This window comes from Capsicum annuum, chromosome 8 (assembly GCF_002878395.1).
Source record: "Capsicum annuum cultivar UCD-10X-F1 chromosome 8, UCD10Xv1.1, whole genome shotgun sequence".
Lineage (NCBI taxonomy): Eukaryota > Viridiplantae > Streptophyta > Magnoliopsida > Solanales > Solanaceae > Capsicum > Capsicum annuum.
The window spans coordinates 544,381-561,668 of record NC_061118.1 but is presented as its reverse complement, the minus strand read 5'-3'; the positions used below and the strand labels follow the sequence as shown (position 1 = coordinate 561,668).

General features: G+C 37.7%; 2 protein-coding genes across 3 annotated transcripts; both read left to right on the top strand.

Moving 5' to 3' along the window:
- Nucleotides 1–1,208: 1,208 nt before the first annotated feature.
- Nucleotides 1,209–5,361, top strand: LOC107838713 (serine/threonine-protein phosphatase 2A activator). 2 transcript variants are annotated; one of them, XM_016681881.2, is made up of 3 exons: nt 1,209–1,975; nt 3,837–4,332; nt 5,096–5,361. In XM_016681881.2, exons 1-3 carry the CDS (start codon nt 1,363–1,365, stop codon nt 5,100–5,102), a joined length of 1,116 nt encoding a protein of 371 aa, XP_016537367.1. In that variant the 5' UTR covers nt 1,209–1,362; the 3' UTR covers nt 5,103–5,361. The 2 variants fall into 2 exon arrangements, with proteins under 2 accessions (XP_016537367.1, XP_016537366.1); XM_016681880.2 differs by having other exon boundaries at nt 1,255–1,975; nt 5,020–5,361.
- A 1,058-nt stretch (nt 5,362–6,419) lies between these two features.
- On the top strand, nt 6,420–16,164 carry LOC107838712 (dihydroorotate dehydrogenase (quinone), mitochondrial). Its single transcript, XM_016681879.2, has 11 exons — nt 6,420–6,926; nt 8,605–8,687; nt 10,387–10,710; nt 10,940–11,192; nt 11,692–11,772; nt 11,878–11,985; nt 12,088–12,117; nt 14,004–14,141; nt 14,534–14,571; nt 14,671–14,770; nt 15,803–16,164. Exons 1-11 carry the CDS (start codon nt 6,783–6,785, stop codon nt 15,875–15,877), a joined length of 1,374 nt encoding a protein of 457 aa, XP_016537365.1. The 5' UTR covers nt 6,420–6,782; the 3' UTR covers nt 15,878–16,164.
- Nucleotides 16,165–17,288: the final 1,124 nt, after the last annotated feature.

Here is a 17,288-nt window from a genome sequence, read left to right as displayed (position 1 = left end):
GGGTATGTTGTTGAAACTTGGTACGTGCTTGTTTGCCTGGTGGGTAGTATTCGCTGGGTGCTAGTCACGGCTAGGGGCTAGGGGCTAGTTTGAGACGCGACAGTGGCGTGGCAACATAGATCAGTCAGCACTGTTGGAAGATGGATCCCTATGGGATTGTAGTGCTTCATCATGAGGTGATTTCTTCTTGTCTGTTTTAGTTTTGATGGACAGAGTTATCTTATACCTGTTGTTGGTGCGAGGTGGTAATTGATAGGTATCTCATGTAACTAGTGGACTGTTACTGGTGGGAGGTGATAGATATTTCATGAAATTAGTTAAGGTGTGCAGAATTAGTGTATTGTTGTTACTAGTGGTAGGTGATGGGCATCTCGTGTAATTCGTCGTGGGATGTGGGTAGTAGTGTTGATTGTAGTTTTTTATTCGTGGTGTTTTGATGCCGTTTGTGATTTCAGATAGATCATAGTAGTACTCTATGAGTTTCTCGTTTCTTTTATTATCTCGTGGTGTGTTACTCCTTTTTGTTGTTTGTCTTTATGTTTTCTACTCGTTATACTGTTATCTGTCTTGACCCGACAATCTATCGAAAATAGTCTCTCTACTTTGTACCCTTTATCTTCCCCAGATCCATCCTAAGTCGGGAGTTCATCAAAAACAGTGTCTCCACTTCATATGAGGTAGTGGTATGAATCATGTATACTTTACCCTCCCCAAATCTGTCCTGGGCCGAGAGTTTATCGAAAACAACCTCTCTACTTCATAAGAAGTAGTGATATGAACTACGTATACTTTACCTTCCCCAGATCAGTATAACTATGTACGGTTTACCCTCCCCAGATCAGTATGAACTGCGCACACTTTACCCTCTCCGGATCGATAGCATGAACTGCGTACACTTTATCCTCCTCAGATCGATATGAATTGCGCACATTTTACCCTCCCCGGATCGGTAGTATGAAATGCGTACAATTTATCCTCCCCAGATCGATATGAACTGCGCACACTTTACCCTCCTTGGATCGGTAGTATATGAACTACGTACACTTTATCCTCCCCAGATCGATATGAACTGCGCACACTTTACCCTTCCCGGATCGGTAGTATGAACTGCGTACACTTTATCTTCCCCAGATCAATATAAACTGCATACTTTACCTTCCCCGGATCGATATGAATTGCGTACACTTTATCGTTCCCCAAATTGGACACTATAGTTATCAAAAATGAAAAAAATATGAAAACATTCCTCTTTACCAAACACACCCTTAAAAAAAGTGTATATATTTTACACATTTTCTGCTTAATTTAGAATCGTACTTCCCCAGTAATACCCTTTGCTCTAACAAAAACGAACCTCCATTAATGGAACCTCAACACCACCACCACGACGGCGGCGCCACCGCCGGAACCTGCGTCAACTGCGGCGGCCCCACCTCCTTCCCCACTCCACCACCCGATCCAAACCCTAATTACATCCCAATTCGCGCTCCCGCCGTCAATCTCCCACCCACCAACAACCGCGAAGTCATCCTCCGTACTCCCGTCCCTCAATCCCAACAACTCCTCCTTTTAACTCCCCCTTACAACTTCCAAACTCCAGTCAAAAAAATCCACAAGCAAAACGACGTCGATCAGTTCCAGTCATCACCCACTTGCCAGAACTTCCTAGGGTTCATCGTCTCTTTATCCGAGTCCATTCGGTCGAAGAAGCTCTCGGATTCATGCCACGTGTCGCCTTCAGTGTCATCGATTGTGGAGATTTTACAGACGCTGAGTGGGTTTGTTGATGAGATACCTTTAGCTCCGCAGACTTCGAGGTATGGGAATTTGGCGTATAGGACTTGGCATGAAAGGATGTGTTGTGAAGCGGAGTCGTTTATGGTGAGGTTATTGACGAAGGAGATTGAGGCGGCGGCGGTTGAGCTTGTTCCTTATTTTACTGATAGCTTTGGGAATTCTAGCAGGATTGATTATGGTATGTTTTTTATGAATTTTTGTTTCGTTTGTTGTAGCTCGTAAAGTTGTTGTCATTTGATTAGGAGGTCATGGTTTAAAGTCGTGGAAATTCTTGTGTGGTTTGGCCGTTTCCCTGGCTCAACGTATAGCAGGGGCTTAAGTGCAACGGGCTCCCCTTTTGAGCTTGTTCCTTACTTTACTGATAGCTTTGGTATGGTTTTTTGAATCTTTGTTTCGTTTGTTGTAGTTCGTAAAGTTGCTTTCATATGATTAGGAGGTCATGGCCAATGGGTTTAAGTCGTGGAAATAGCCTCTTACGGAAATTTAGGGTAGGGTAAGGCTGCGTACAATAGATTCTTGTTTGGTTTGGCTGTTTCCCTGGCTCAAGGCATAGCAGGAGCTTTAGTGCTACAAGCTCCCCTTTTGAGCTTGTTCCTTATTTTACTGATAGTTTTGGGAATTCTAGCAGAATTGATTATGGTATTTTTTTTTTTCGGATTTTTGTTTCGTTTGTTGTAGCTCGTAAAGTTGTTTCCATGTGATTAGGAGGTTATGAGTTTAAGTCGTGGAAATAGCCTCTTATGGACATGTAGGGTAGGGTAAGGCTGCGTACAATATATTCTTGTGTGTATAAGTTCCTAAACTTGTGGACTAATTTATCCCAGCCGGGAGATGGGATAACATAATCCATTCCTAAACTTGATTATGGTATGGTTTTTTCGAATTTTCTTTTGTTTGTGGTAATTGGTAAAGTTGATTCCATGTGATTAGGAGGTCATGGGTTCAAGCCGTGGAAATAGCCTCTTGTAGAAATGTAGGGTAAGGCTGCGTACGGTAGACCTTTGTGGTCCGGCCTTTCCTCCAACTTTGTGCATAGCGGGAGCTTTAGTGCACCAAATTGCCTTTTTGAGCTTATTCCTTAGTTTACTGATAGTTTTGGGAATTCCAGCAGAATTGATTATGGTATTTTTTTTTTCAAATTTTGTTACTTAAAGTTTATTTTATCGTATCGTTAAATCCATCGTTAGGTATTGACGAGAAGTCTTATTTTGTGTAGCGGTCGATTTGATGTTCAGGTTGTCACCTTGGTTCTTTTTCCTCATTTTGTCTTTACTAACTGCAGCAGGATTGATTATGGTATGCCTTTTCGAATTTTGTTTCGTTTATGTAGTGTTGTCAATCGATTTTACTTGAGCTGATGGTCTATTGGAAACGGCCTCTCTACCTTGTAGGGATAAGGTCTGCATACACACTATCCTCTCTAGACCTACCCAGTGTAATCCCACCAGTGGGATAGGGGAAAGGTAGTGTGTACGCAGACATTACCCTGGCAACAATATCACAGTGTTCACCTCATCTTCCTTTGAGATAGTGCTGGTGGATGTAAAGATACATCAACATAAAAAAGTTCAATCATGGTAGTGGATATAAAATGAACCATTTCTAAAGCTTTCTCCCTGGGAACAGTAATGCATCTGCCCCTGTCCATAGTCCTACATTTGCATTTTGTGTTTATGTTTAGTTGAACATGAAAATTTTGTTTCCTGTCTTGCTGATTTAAATACAGTCTTCAATTACCATTTTAAAAATAAAATAAAAAAATACAGTCTTGATGGAGAACACAGTAACCTTTCTTCAGCATCTGATTCATTTACTTGATATACCAATCTTGTAAAAAGTTGCACGAAAATGGCTGTCCGTACCAATATTAAAGAAATTTTCTACTCCTTTGATTTGAGTTCTTACTTTGCTGGATTATGATATACGTTTTACCATCCGCTTTAGAACCTTGAAGTTCACAGGCTTGCTGGCGTTTGGTAAATGGCCTTCCTAGAACAAATTATTATTAATTCCTATAACTAATCACTTTTGTTTTGTAGGTACTGGACATGAGACAAATTTTGCAGCATGGTTGTATTGTTTAGCAAGATTAGGAGTTGTGAAAGAAGAGGACTATCAAGCTCTGGTATCGAGGGTTTTTGTAACTTACTTGGATTTGATGAGGAAGTTGCAACTAACCTATTGCCTTGAGCCTGCTGGGTCCCATGGGGTTTGGGGACTAGACGACCACCACTTCTTACCTTTTATATTTGGGTCATCTCAGTTGATTGATCACAAGTACATGAAACCAAAATCTATACATAACGAAGATATCTTGGAGAACTTTGCGAATGAATACCTCTATCTCTCATGTATTGTATTCATAAAGAAGGTGAAGAAGGGAGTGTTTGCAGAGCACTCTCCCATGTTAGATGACATTAGTGGTGTACCCAATTGGAATAAGGTAAACAGTGGCTTACTTAAGATGTACAAGATTGAAGTTCTGCAGAAGGTTCCTATTATGCAGCATTTCCTTTTTGGCTCTATTATCCAATGGTATGCATCTTGTTTTCACCTTTTACTCTACGCTTTATAAATATATTGCTTGTAGAAGAAGTATTTCGTTTTCGTATAGCTTGCTAGTCTTTTGAACTCTCCCTTTACCGCGGATTAGTTATTACTACGTTAGATTTTTAGTTGTGCATCATGAAACTTTAACCAACTAGAGGTAAGTTTTTACCCTTCACCGTCTTGTTCTGTCTACTGATACTAAGGGCAGCCCGGTGCACTAAAGCTACCGCTATGCGCGGTGTCCGAGTAAGGGCCCCACCACAAGGGTGTATCGTACGCAGCCTTACCTTGCATTTCTGCTAGAGGCTATTTCCAAGGCTTGAACCCATGACCTGCTGGTCACATGGCAGCAACTTTACCAGTCACTCCAAAGAAAGTGAGAAGGTTGGAATACGATAAAGATAACCAACCTTTATCACCCATTACATTCTCAAGCGTGCACCGGGTTTCCCTTGGGAGTCCTCTTACCACCACTCTTTTCCTTGAATGTCATTGACATGCTAGTTTATATTGGCACATTGTGGGAGAGCATTGCTCTAAAGATAACCAACTCGATGGATGACAACACTTGCATCTTTCGATATGGAAGGCAACAATAAATGAAGATTTTACTTTCTCCTCTATATGTCTTGCATTTTTCACCAGTCATTTTACTACATGCTTTTTTTGTAGGCAAATTTTGGGCTTATTATGATTCTCCAGCATCTATCCAAATCTGAAGTTAAATTCTCTTTGCTCTTTCATTCAGGCAATAATTTGCTGGTAGGTCCAGATATAGCTTCCTGCTATCGAGCGACAGTTTTTGTTTGGATGACGGTGATGTCTGGGTTAGCTTGCTGGTACCTTGACTAGTCAGAATAACTTCTTGGGATGTACCTTTTGTGGGATAATATTGTGTACCCAGCTTTTATGAAAAATGATTGGGTTGTAAAATTATTCATACACAAATTTCTAATACACTATACACTTCACACCATAAAATTATTAATACAACATTTTCTAAAATTTAGCTCACTTGCCTACGACAATCACCAAACAATAAACTCAAATAACTGTTCTCTTAAAATCAGTCCATTTTTTTCAATGTAGACTGCTGATAGATTTTTATAAATAAAAAATAATGTATGTTTTGTAATATTGACTCTTAAATGGTATATTTATATAAATTTTATGATTTTAGTTTGGCTAGTTTAACCGCATGTGCTTTGCACATTTAATTTTTTGATTGTCGATTTTTTTTACTGCAAAGATTTTTAACGAGGGATAAACAGCATAAGGTTTGTCCTTTTCTCTAGCAAAATTGTAGGACAAACAAAATTGTATGTAGTGTAAAAACAACTTAAGATTGTAGGACAAAATGTTATGTCCAAGAATAAACTTTGGTATTTTGTTGGATATCTCATGGAATTAATCACTGTAGGTGACAAGTGTATCGTAAAATTAGTTGAGGTATGTAAGTTGATAGGACGTTAAGATTATAAAAAAATAAAATAATTCACAATTATTTGAAATTCTGCAAATAATTATTCAATAATTATATGATTCGTCCGTTTGATTTAGTTTCAAAATTTTTCACTTGTAAACATTATGTACAAAAATGATACAACAATTGAAATTTTATTACTCGTGCAACAATAATACTACTAATATACAATATATTACTCCTACCTTGTAACCCCTATTTCATAAAAGTAAAAAGATCATTTTCGAAAAATTTCGAAAACCCCCCTCCTTTTCTTGAAAAGTCAATTACTATAGTATTTTTCTTTTTTTTAAATAAAATGTAAAAAAAAATTAAACCATAATATTTTGAAAAAATAACATAAATATACACGTTAATTTATCATATTTATACAAATCTCCACCCTTATGAAATAATTATAAAAATGTCAACTAATTATATATCTTCATTAGATATATCACAAACTAATTATATATCTCGATAGATTTAAAATCATTTTTTTTTATCGAAAGTTAATTATGTAACTTTACAAAACTTTTTTTTATCTTTATTAAATATATTGAAATCTAGTTATATATAGATCTAAAATTGATATTTTTAACAATTAGGCAAAATATCGAAATTTTCTATATTTTTAGATAACTTTTACAAAAAGGCATATGCCCAAAGCCCTAAAGGGTTTTTCTCTCCCCTTTCTTCTGTACTAAACCCCCCATCTTCCTTTTCAAGAAACATAGCTTAACCCCCTCACCCCCTACCCCCCACCCCACCCCATTTTCACTCTTACTCTACTACCCCATACACCCTTTTCAATCTTTTGAATCACAGCATCATCACTTTGCTGTATCTTTACAAATTTTCTTGAAAAATTTTGAGCATTTTGAGCTATTTTTGACCAAATTTGATCAACTTTTGAGTATTTGGAGTTGTAAAGTTTGTTTAGTTATTAAAAATTTAATCTTTTAAATAAAAAATGAAACAAAGGGTTGGATTTACATTGATTAGAGAAAGTTTGTATCGTAAGTTAATTAAACCAAGTTTTGTTCCTCCAAGACATTATTGTACTTCTTCAGTTAATGTTCCTCTACCGCCTAAGGTTCCTCATTCTTCAAAAAAGGTAAAAAAAAATTTATGTTTGTTTTAATAATTTTGTTGTATGTTTAGTTTTGTTAACTTAGAGTAGAAGTTTAGTACTCGCTTCGTTCATTTTTACTTGTCACAGTTTGCTTCACGAGAGTTAATTGAACTAATGTTTAATAATTTTGTTGTATGTTTAGTTTTGTTAACTTAGAGTACTAGTTTAATACTCCCTCCGTTCATTTTACTTGTCATAGTTTGCTTCACGAGAGTTAATTTGACTAATGTTTGGAGCTAAATTGAATTAGGATAATTCAATATTTTGTATTTTGTGTCTTTAATTTTAATTTTGTTAACTTAGACTACTAGTTTAATACTCGCTTTGTTCATTTTTACTTGTCATAGTTTGCTTTATGAGAGTTAATTGGACTAATGTTTGGAGCTAAATTGAATTAGAATAATTGAATACTTTGTAATTTTGTATGTTTAATTTTGTTAACTTGGACTACTAGTTTAATACTCCCTCCGTGCATTTTTACTTGTCATAATTCACTTCACGAGAGTTAATATTGGACTTGTTTGGAGCTAAATTGAATTGGAATAATTCAATATTTTGTACTTTGTATCTTTTATTTTGTAAGCTTGGTGTGTGTTCTGTGTGAAGGAAAATAATTTTCGTGGAAAATGTTCTCTAGGAAAATGAGTAAGTTTGGCGTTTGGCCATGTTTCATTGTGGATGAATGATACATACAGTGTATTCCCACAAAGTGAGGCCTGAGGAGAGTAAAATGTATGCAGTCCATACCACTACCTCAGATGAGGTAGATGAGGTAGAGAGGCTGTTTCCGAAAGACCCCAGGCTCAAGAATACAGATTTGAAAAAAAACATAGCTTTTTCAAGGTGAAAAATGATATTTGAAAATTGGAGTTGTGTTAGTATGTTTGGTCATAGATACAGATAGGAGTTGTTTTTGACATTTTTTGAGTAATTTGGAGTGAAAAAAGTGAAAATAGCTTGTTGTTTTCAAATTCTTGAAAATTCTAGAATTACCCTTGTGGTCTGGCCTTTCTCTGTGTATAGCGAGAGCTTTATTGCATCGGGCTACCCTTAAATATGGGACAAAGTTACCGTGTATCCGAATTGGTAGGAGGTAAATAATGGAGTAGTTGAGGAGTGTGCAAGTTGTCCCGTACACCACCATTATAAGAGTTGTATAGTGAATCTTTATGGTTGATACAAAGTGTGACAAATGGCCAAAGTTTGTATTTGATTGGAATATGGTTGGATTTCAAGTAACTTATCGTAAAAAAAGTTGGATTTTGACACAAGTGTTTGGACTTACTAGCATAAATCACGTCGTTAAGAAAAAAAGGTAATTCACATACATAGAAATGGGACACGAAGAAGTATTTAATTTAGCTGTTTTATCAATCCTAGTTGGGGATATTGAATCATTTTGAGCACGCCTTATTTCCTTTTTTTAATTTCTGAAACATTCTTGTGCATTTATCAATGGATTTAATAAGCTTAACCATGCCAAGTAGATGAAGTAACTAGTTTTATTTAAAAACTTTTACCCTTTTTCTCGAGAAAATTGGACTGATGGCCTGAGTTTTAGAAGGTGGCATATGATAATTGCCTATGGGGTCAGGAGCTGTATTCTGATCTACTTATGCGTTTGCAAGGGTTAGTAATTTCTGCTGCATGCTTCTTGTAGGGAAGGTTGCTTACAGGAGCCACAATTGGTCTACTAATAGCTGGAGGAGCTTATGCAAGTACAGTTGATGAGGCCACCTTCTGGTACTGAATTTAAAATCTTTGAGATATTTACGTTACAACATTGACTGTAGAATAGTTGAGAGACAAAAAAATGCATGTGTTCTGTGTAAGATTTCTTTTCATGAATCCTGTTGTCCAGACAAAGGAAATTAAATGATGTCCCAGCGTACTTCTTTTGGGCACATTGGTTGAATATACAGACAGAAAAACACATGAAGGGAAAGAAAATGGTACACTTACATTTAGTGTGCCTACAACTTCTCATCTGAATACATTCTGCCGATATGGATCTTGATATTCGGGGGGATGCACAAAACTTACTGTTCTTATGTGGACTTTAACTTATCTAGATAGGCGACTCAACCAAGGCCCCTTTAGGATTCCATTTCAGAGATAATTCTTGGCTTATCAACTCAATAATATGTCCTCAAACAAGGAGAAGAGAGATAGTTAAACTGCCAGAATCTTCTCTTTTTGATCGAGTCTTCTTAACTTTATATGCTTTTCTAGAGGGGTGTGGCTGGGATTGGGGATGAGTTTTACATTGTTTCACTGAAGTAACATTCTTAGTAGACTTTAGATATGGATGGTTCAGCAAACGTTGAAGGATCTGGTCTTTATGTTTTTATCCTATCCCCATACAGAAAAGCCATCACCCAGTCTGCTATTGTAAGAGTTGGAGCGACCTATAAATAAAGCACGACAACTAGTTGCTTCAGTTAGTTGCTTGTTAGGTGGAAAGAGAAAATGATGCTAGTTGGTGTTTCATACGTGTGTTGGCTTAAAATTGAATTTACGAGAATATGTGTGTGGTCGTTGTTTTGGAGGGGCGCCTACCTTAGAAATGATTCCTCTGTGGTAAAATTTCCCAGCTGTGAGTATTTATTTACTCCCTTTGACTTGACACAAAGAGTAAGAAAAAATGAAGACTTTTGAAACTTGTGGTCTAAAATGATCCTTGGCTATTTGTGTGGTTGTAAATCATTTTAGTGAGGGTAAAAGGGGAGTTTTAAAGTTAAAATTTTTCTAATTAAATTACGGTGACATTCTTTTTGGGACGGACTAAAAAGGAAAGTATGACACATAAAATGGGACGGAGGGAGTATTAGATAAGTAATGAATTTGTTCATGTGGGTGAATACCCTCTATATAAGTGGTACACAAAAGATAGAGATCCTTCATTATATGGTTCTCTACTACTGTTATGTGTCACCCTCAAAATTAACCAAAGATGAAAAGACTTGCCATCAACTGTATAAATTTACTTTCTGCTTCTTCAAAAGCTCTTTTGTTGTTCTTTCTTCAAAGCACCCACATAAGTGCCAAAGGAGCTGTTTTCCCAAATAATCAGCAGTGAGCATTTATTTCCTTGGGGTTTAAGATGTTGTTTACTTAGATTAGAGGGAATTGGTTGCCTATGCTTTCTGATGGTTTCTTCAATTAGCTCAATTTTTCTTACTAATGGCAGATTAGTATAAGGTTATTGGTGTGCTTCAATGAGCTGGTTTGTTTGAGTTACTTCGATCATCATACACATATTGGCATATTTGTATTTGCCGTTTGATTTGTGAGATTCTGCTGCCAATCTTCTTCATCTTGTTGACTTATTTAAGTAGATCAAGCTAATTCATGTTCTCCCTTTTTCACTTTAGCTGAACTGTGTCTACTGTTTATTAAAAGGTTTGGGTGAAAATAACATTTATGTTCAAAAAACGTGCAGTGGATGGCTATTCTCAGCAACAAAGCTTGTAAATCCATTCTTTGCATTTCTGGATCCAGAGGTTGCTCACAGACTGGCAGTCTCTGCTGCAGCTCGAGGATGGGTTCCAAGGGAGAAGAGGCCTGATCTTCCTATATTAGGCCTTGATGTATGGGGAAGAAGGTTCTCAAATCCTGTTGGTCTTGCTGCTGGTTTTGACAAGAATGCGGAGGCCGTTGAAGGCTTGCTTGGATTAGGTTTTGGTTTTGTTGAGGTTGGTTCAGTAACTCCCATTCCACAGGAAGGCAACCCAAAGCCACGTATATTTAGGTTGCCAAATGAAGGGTAAGAATGTATGTCTATTCAGATTATGTTACCATCAGCATCTATTATGTTTTCTGATCTTGAACTGTTTAAAGTTTATTTCTTTTGGTTTTCCCAGTGAAGTTCATTTCTATATCCTCAATAATTTAAAAGCTTGATGCTTCTCAAAAAAAAAAAAAAAAAAAAGAAGAGGATCAAAATGCTTATTTGTGAAAGTTGAAAAAACTAAAAATCCTTTTATTGGTGGCAGTGCTATAATCAATAGGTGTGGCTTCAATAGTGAAGGAATCGTTGCAGTTGCCAAACGATTGGGTGCTCAGCATGGCAAGAGAAAGTTGGAAACTTCTAGTACTTCATCTCCGTCAGGAGATGAAGTCAAGCATGGAGGGAAAGCTGGTCCTGGTATTCTTGGAGTTAACCTTGGAAAGAACAAGACAAGTGAAGATGCTGCAGCAGATTATGTGCAAGGAGTTCATACATTATCTCAGTATGCTGACTACCTGGTAGATGTCTGAAACTAAATAATTCTTTTGCTTAGATATTTGCATGCTCTTGGGTTACACCTGTTTGGTATACCTTTTTGTTTCATGTGTGTGCAGACTTGTTTTCTTTTCTCTCTAGTTTCCATAAATGTGTATTAATTCGTTTTGTATTTAATTATTTTCTAGAATGAAGAATATTATGTTTTAGACTGCTATTTTGCAGCCTAAAGGAGCAGGGGCACTTGTTCTTTTGCTTAACACCCTTTAGACTAACTCATCATAATATAGGGAGTGTAAAAAGAGCAAGTGCTTTAAGCTCTTCTGCGTTTTTGGTAGTGTCACGTTCTATTTCATCATTTGATAAAGAGGAAACGAAAATCGTAATTGTTTTTTTTATGTCTGAGAACAATTGGGTAATTATTGTTTTATGCTTTGATGGTGAAAGTTGAAAAAGGAGACGTTCTCTACCAGCTTCCGCATAGTGTTGCTTACTGATTCATAGTCTGTTTTACTGCTTTAGGTAATTAATATCTCATCCCCAAATACTCCAGGACTACGCCAGCTTCAGGGAAGAAAGCAGCTGAAGGATCTTGTGAAGAAGGTTCTCTCCTGATGCCTTTCTGTTTCATTTTTCTAGTTTACCTCTGTTAATATTTGAGACCATATCACCAAGTACTAGATTAAGTCCATTCAGTATCTTTATTAGGTTCAGGCAGCTCGTGATGAAATGCAGTGGGGTGAGGAAGGACCTCCGCCTTTGCTTGTGAAAATTGCTCCAGATTTATCCAAACAAGATCTTGAAGATATTGCAGCGGTATGGAAGCATTTCTACTCATAATATGCTAACTAGCTTGGGATTGAGGTGTAGTAGTAGTTGATTTAGTTCTTATGGCTTGTTTTCTTTGTACTATTGTAGGTGGCTCTTGCTCTTCGTGTGGACGGACTGGTACAGCTTGAAACAGAACTTTTAAGTATTTTTTTTTTTGCGTTTTTAGTAACTAAGCAAGCCCCTAGTGTTGAGCCTATCTAATGAGAAAGGAAAATAATTTGGTTGTGACATTGAGCCTACATTGAGCCTATTTTGACCTACAGTTTATTCAATGTTGGGGTTCAGTGGTTCATTTTTTTTAACTTATCCTCAACTAATTATCAATAACTGAGCAGCTCATATTTGAAAACCTAGGACCTGCTTGCTATATGGATGAGTGTATTTCCCTACTTTTGTGGCTTTAAAAGAAATACATTATTCTGTGCTGCGCCTTTATAGTAACTTTACCTAGCTTTTATTGACTCTAGTAAATTGCTCTGTTAAATTTTAGGAATTTGGGGTGTCTAAATTAACTTTGGGTTTTCACCTTTCAATTACTTTTTATAATATGATTACAGTGCTAATGCCTCTCTTGGTCTCTCTTATATTTGAAACGTAGTCAAGCTTTTGAGGTTGTCCAAGCTTCAAGGCGTAAACTTTTCTGAACAGATCGAACTGGTCTATTAATTCTCTCTATCTAAAGAGTTTAAAGCTCTAATTTGTATCCTGTTGGTCAAATTTTTTCCACTATCTGAACCTTCAAGTCGTATCCAAAAGTGTTTAAGCAAAGGAATCTGACATTTCCTCCCCTTCCTCGTCCGTCTTGGTTACTACTTTTTTCTAGTTATCTATGTTGATGGTTTTGTTTTCGGTTTGAACAAAATCCTGTCATTTGTCACATGATTTGCTTAATTACTTGGAGGCTTGGAGGATCCCAAGACTGTGATCATACCATTGTTTATGGAGTCCCTCTTGGAGCTTCTTATGTGCTCTCATGTTTCCTTATCCTTAAATCAGCCTTGGACGTAGCATTCTACTTTTAACTGTACTTGTTGTTGTACACTTTATTTTTCTATCTAGTGACGACAGTAGATTTTCATTTGTTATGAATAACATGGTGAATTGAAAGTTTGAGCGTGTCTGCAATCAACTTGTCTAAACCTTGTATAGTTGTGGATACATGCCAGTTATTATGCAGTCGAGCATCAAAATGGCAGTCACTTCAGTAGCAACTACAATAGCAGAATAATATCTAAATAACTTGAAGAAACTGCCAAAACTAGGGAAAGTTGCATCTTCTGGTCCAATAGTTTATCAACTACTACCATGGCTAGCAGGAAGGTGTGTTGTTAAGCGAAAGGTGTGTTATAATGCTAGTTTACTTCTTCAATGTTGAGGTTAAGATGCTGGATTGACCTGAAGAAATCGCTTATAGTTCAGATGCAGCCTCACCTACAACTATTCCTGTTCCCACAGACGAATAAGAATAGATATTGTTTGTAGTAGCCAAATTTCGGGTAACAATATTAAGTAATTGTCTAATTAATAGGTAACTTGTAAAAAGTTGAAAATTATGTATACATTATATAGTATGAAGCTTAGACATATATTAAACTCTTTTCCTACTTTTTCTTTATTGTTGCCATTGGATGGTGCATGCACCTCTTGTTGGTGTCATGTATGGCAGATTGCATACAGAAATATGACTTAAGTGTGTTCAAAAAACCTCTATATTAACATAAGTAAAAAAAATAGGATTCTGCCATACATTAAGATTGCTGGGAAATACGGCAAATAAAGGAAGATACGTTTTTTTCCTTTTATAGGTAAAGGGGCAAATTTGTGTGAGCCATTTCTTGTTGAAGGATTTGTGGCATTCACATTGTTTCTAATGCTAAGTGTGTAACCATGAACAAATATTGGCGAGGTTTATGCTTCTTTGTTCCATGTTTAACCACCATGTTCCACAAAAATGTTTTACTTTTTAACAAAAAATGCCAACATCGTATACTTGATTTTTGTAGATTATATCAAATACTACAATCCAAAGACCAGATTCAGTAATTCAAAACCCTGTGGCTCAAGAGACCGGTGGCTTGAGTGGGAAGCCACTCTTTAGTATGTCAACAAATATACTGAAGGAGATGTACATTCTGACCAAGGTATGTACATTATCCCACTTTATCCGGAATAAGTCCACATTGCTAGTTATTGAATTGGACAGGAACAATTGCATTGGCTCCTTTTGGTCCTTCTTGTTTCTGTACCTCATTATATCCATGTCGATGTTTTTCTCTAAAAGATTAAGCGTCTATCTTCTGTTGTAATTTTTCCTGTTATTTCTCAACACAGATACCGCTTAAACGTTGTTGATAATTTGAGATGAAACATTCTGCATATAGTTCTGCCAACTTCTGTCTCTCGTTATTTTCATATCCTCAGCGTGTGATTATGACTCACTGCTGCCTAACACTTTCATTTTTCTAAGGACAGAATATTTTTCATTGTTCTTTCTTTGATGCAATAGATAACCTCAATATGTTTGTTCTAACAGGGAAGAATACCTTTGATTGGCTGTGGAGGTATTAGCAGGTACCGCACCCCCTTTTTCATGATTGTAACAAGTAATAGCATCTTTGATTAGATACTCTTGGTAAATATTTAAATACTTGAAATATGCATTTCTTGCAGTGGTGAGGATGCTTACAAGAAAATTCGAGCTGGTGCCACTCTTGTGCAGCTTTATACAGCATTTGGATATGGAGGACCTGCACTTATCCCCAATATAAAGGTATTCCGACATGCATTTCAAAAATTCACTTGCATCTCATTCATGGGATTAAGGCTGATTTTCAAGTTGCGACCTTACTTTTTATGCTTGTAGTTTTTTTTCCTTTTTGGGTGCGATTTTCTTTTGGCGAGTATTAATATAGAAGTGTATTCATAGAGTAATGATTAGGTACAGGGTTTAAAGAAGACATCCTTTCTATTGTTCATTTGGCTGGGCAAAGCTGTGAGGGGCAATTGTTCCTGTGGAAGAAGAGGGATAAAGAAAGCTATGTTGCTTGGACTCTTCAAAAATGTCAACAGGTGCTTGTCGGATTCTTCAAAAGTAGTGTATTTTCGAAGAATCCTCTTGAGTGTGGCGTTTGAAGTGAAGAGTCCGTGCAACTTAGAAGGGAAGGAAGGGTACAGTATTACCTTTGGAATGGGTAATAATATAGAGTCTAAATATGGATAAGAATTTCTCTTTGAGAGCCGGTTTTTCTTTATACCATGCATGTGATATTAGATATATACCATGGTTGTGCAATAATCCGAACCATATTTCATTAGATTAGTATAATCCAAACCATAATTCATTAGACTAGAATCACATCAAGCATTAGATAAATCAATCCAAAGTCTGAACTCCCTCACTGAGGTCTCATTAGCTCAAGAAAGCTGGTGTGTATAGTGGTTTTGCATCACTACTATTCCTTTCAGGTTTGCGCGTGCGCGTGCGCATGCTACAGTATCTCCGGTGGACACTTCAACCACATTACATTGCATAGTGTTTTTTTCTGGAATTGGGCGTAACACATAATCTCTTTATCTACATAGAACTTAATACTTGATGGATTCACCGAATGTGATTGTAAATTTGGCGTTGTGTTTGAGTCTAGATCATGACGTTTAGTGATCGCTAAGGGAAGTGCGATAGACTTGCAATGAAAACATATTCTGTTCTCGTCTTGCAATGATTTCGCTTCTTTATTTCTACTCTCATTTGGAGATTAACAAACATAGTGCTCACATATTGCTATGCTATCTCTTTCCGCAGGCTGAACTCGCGAATTGCTTAGAAAAGGATGGTTATAAGTCTATCCACGAGGCTGTAGGAGCAGACTGCAGATAGTTTTCAATGTAGTCTACCGGTCATTTGAGCTTGAGGGGCTGACAACATTTTTGCCGCAATCTAATAAAATGAAATTTTTGGTCCCTTCCCATTTTGCGTCGTATCATTTGCTAAGTAGTTTGTAATGCCTTCCAAAAATTATAGATATTTATGGATTACTTGTGGCTAGTGATTCATGCTCTATAAATGTAACATAGAAACTCTTGTGTCTTTGGTTGAGATTTGTGTTTGATGTGGGAGTTGAATCCACAAATATGAAGTGAAAGGTAATGGTGACTTCTTGTTCATAGTTTCTCTTTAGTTTTCTTTCGTCGCTTGTCCTAAAATTTGGTGTCCAATGCCAAAAGCGAGCTCGAGGCCTGGGCCAACCCTTGAACTGTGGGTTAACACTCACTAAAAGTTGCAAAAGATTTGCGATTCGCGTTGCCCAAATCAGATGCCAGACCACGGGCCTTGGGACCACCCATCGGATCGTGGGCTAACACCCGTCGCAATGAGCCAAAAATGGCCCATTCATGTTGTTTCACTTGCTTGACCACCAAAATGGCCTCGACGAACCATCCATATTTGCTCCATAGCTCGTTGAGGGGCCATCTATTGGTTTTCGGCCAATTTCGGCACCGGGCTTTTCAAAAATGGCCCCTTTGCATCGTTTCACCAGTTTGACCACCAAAATGGCCCCAGCGGCCCCACAGGACCACCCATATTTGTTCTACAGCTTGTTCGTGTCATTTCGCTCGTTTGACTACCTAAATAGCTCCACCGACGCAATCGACTCACCCTCACCTGCTCCACAGATGGTGGGCTACAACACACCGATTTGTTTCGAAAATAATTCGTTTACATCGTTTCGCCCGTTTGACCACCCAAATGGCCCCGCCCACTGCGAAGTCCCACACTAGGTTGCTCCCCAGACTGCTTGAGACAACCCGATCGATTTTCGGCAAAAAACACGCTGGGCCCCCGAGCTCACCCTAGAAACCGTAGGCTATAGCACATCGATTTAACTCGAAAATGGCTCGTTTGCACTGTTTCACCCATTTGACCACCTAAACGGCCCCGCCTACCCTAAAGGCCAACACTAGACTGCTCCCCAGCCAGTCTGGGGTAGCCCGATCGATTTTGGCCCAAAACACGCCCGATCTCGAGCTCAACCCAGAAACTGTGGGCTATAACACATCAATTTGACCCAAAATTAGGCCGTTCACGCCGTTTCATCTGTTTGACCACCCAAATGGCCCTACCCACCCAAAAAGCACACATTAGACCGCTCCTTAGCCTACCTGGGGCAGCCCGATTGATTTTCGGCCAAAAGCACGCCCACCGTGGGCTATACCATAATGATTTGGCCAAAAAGTGATCCATTTGCGTCGTTTCGCCTCTTTAGCCACCCAAACGACCCCGCCCACCC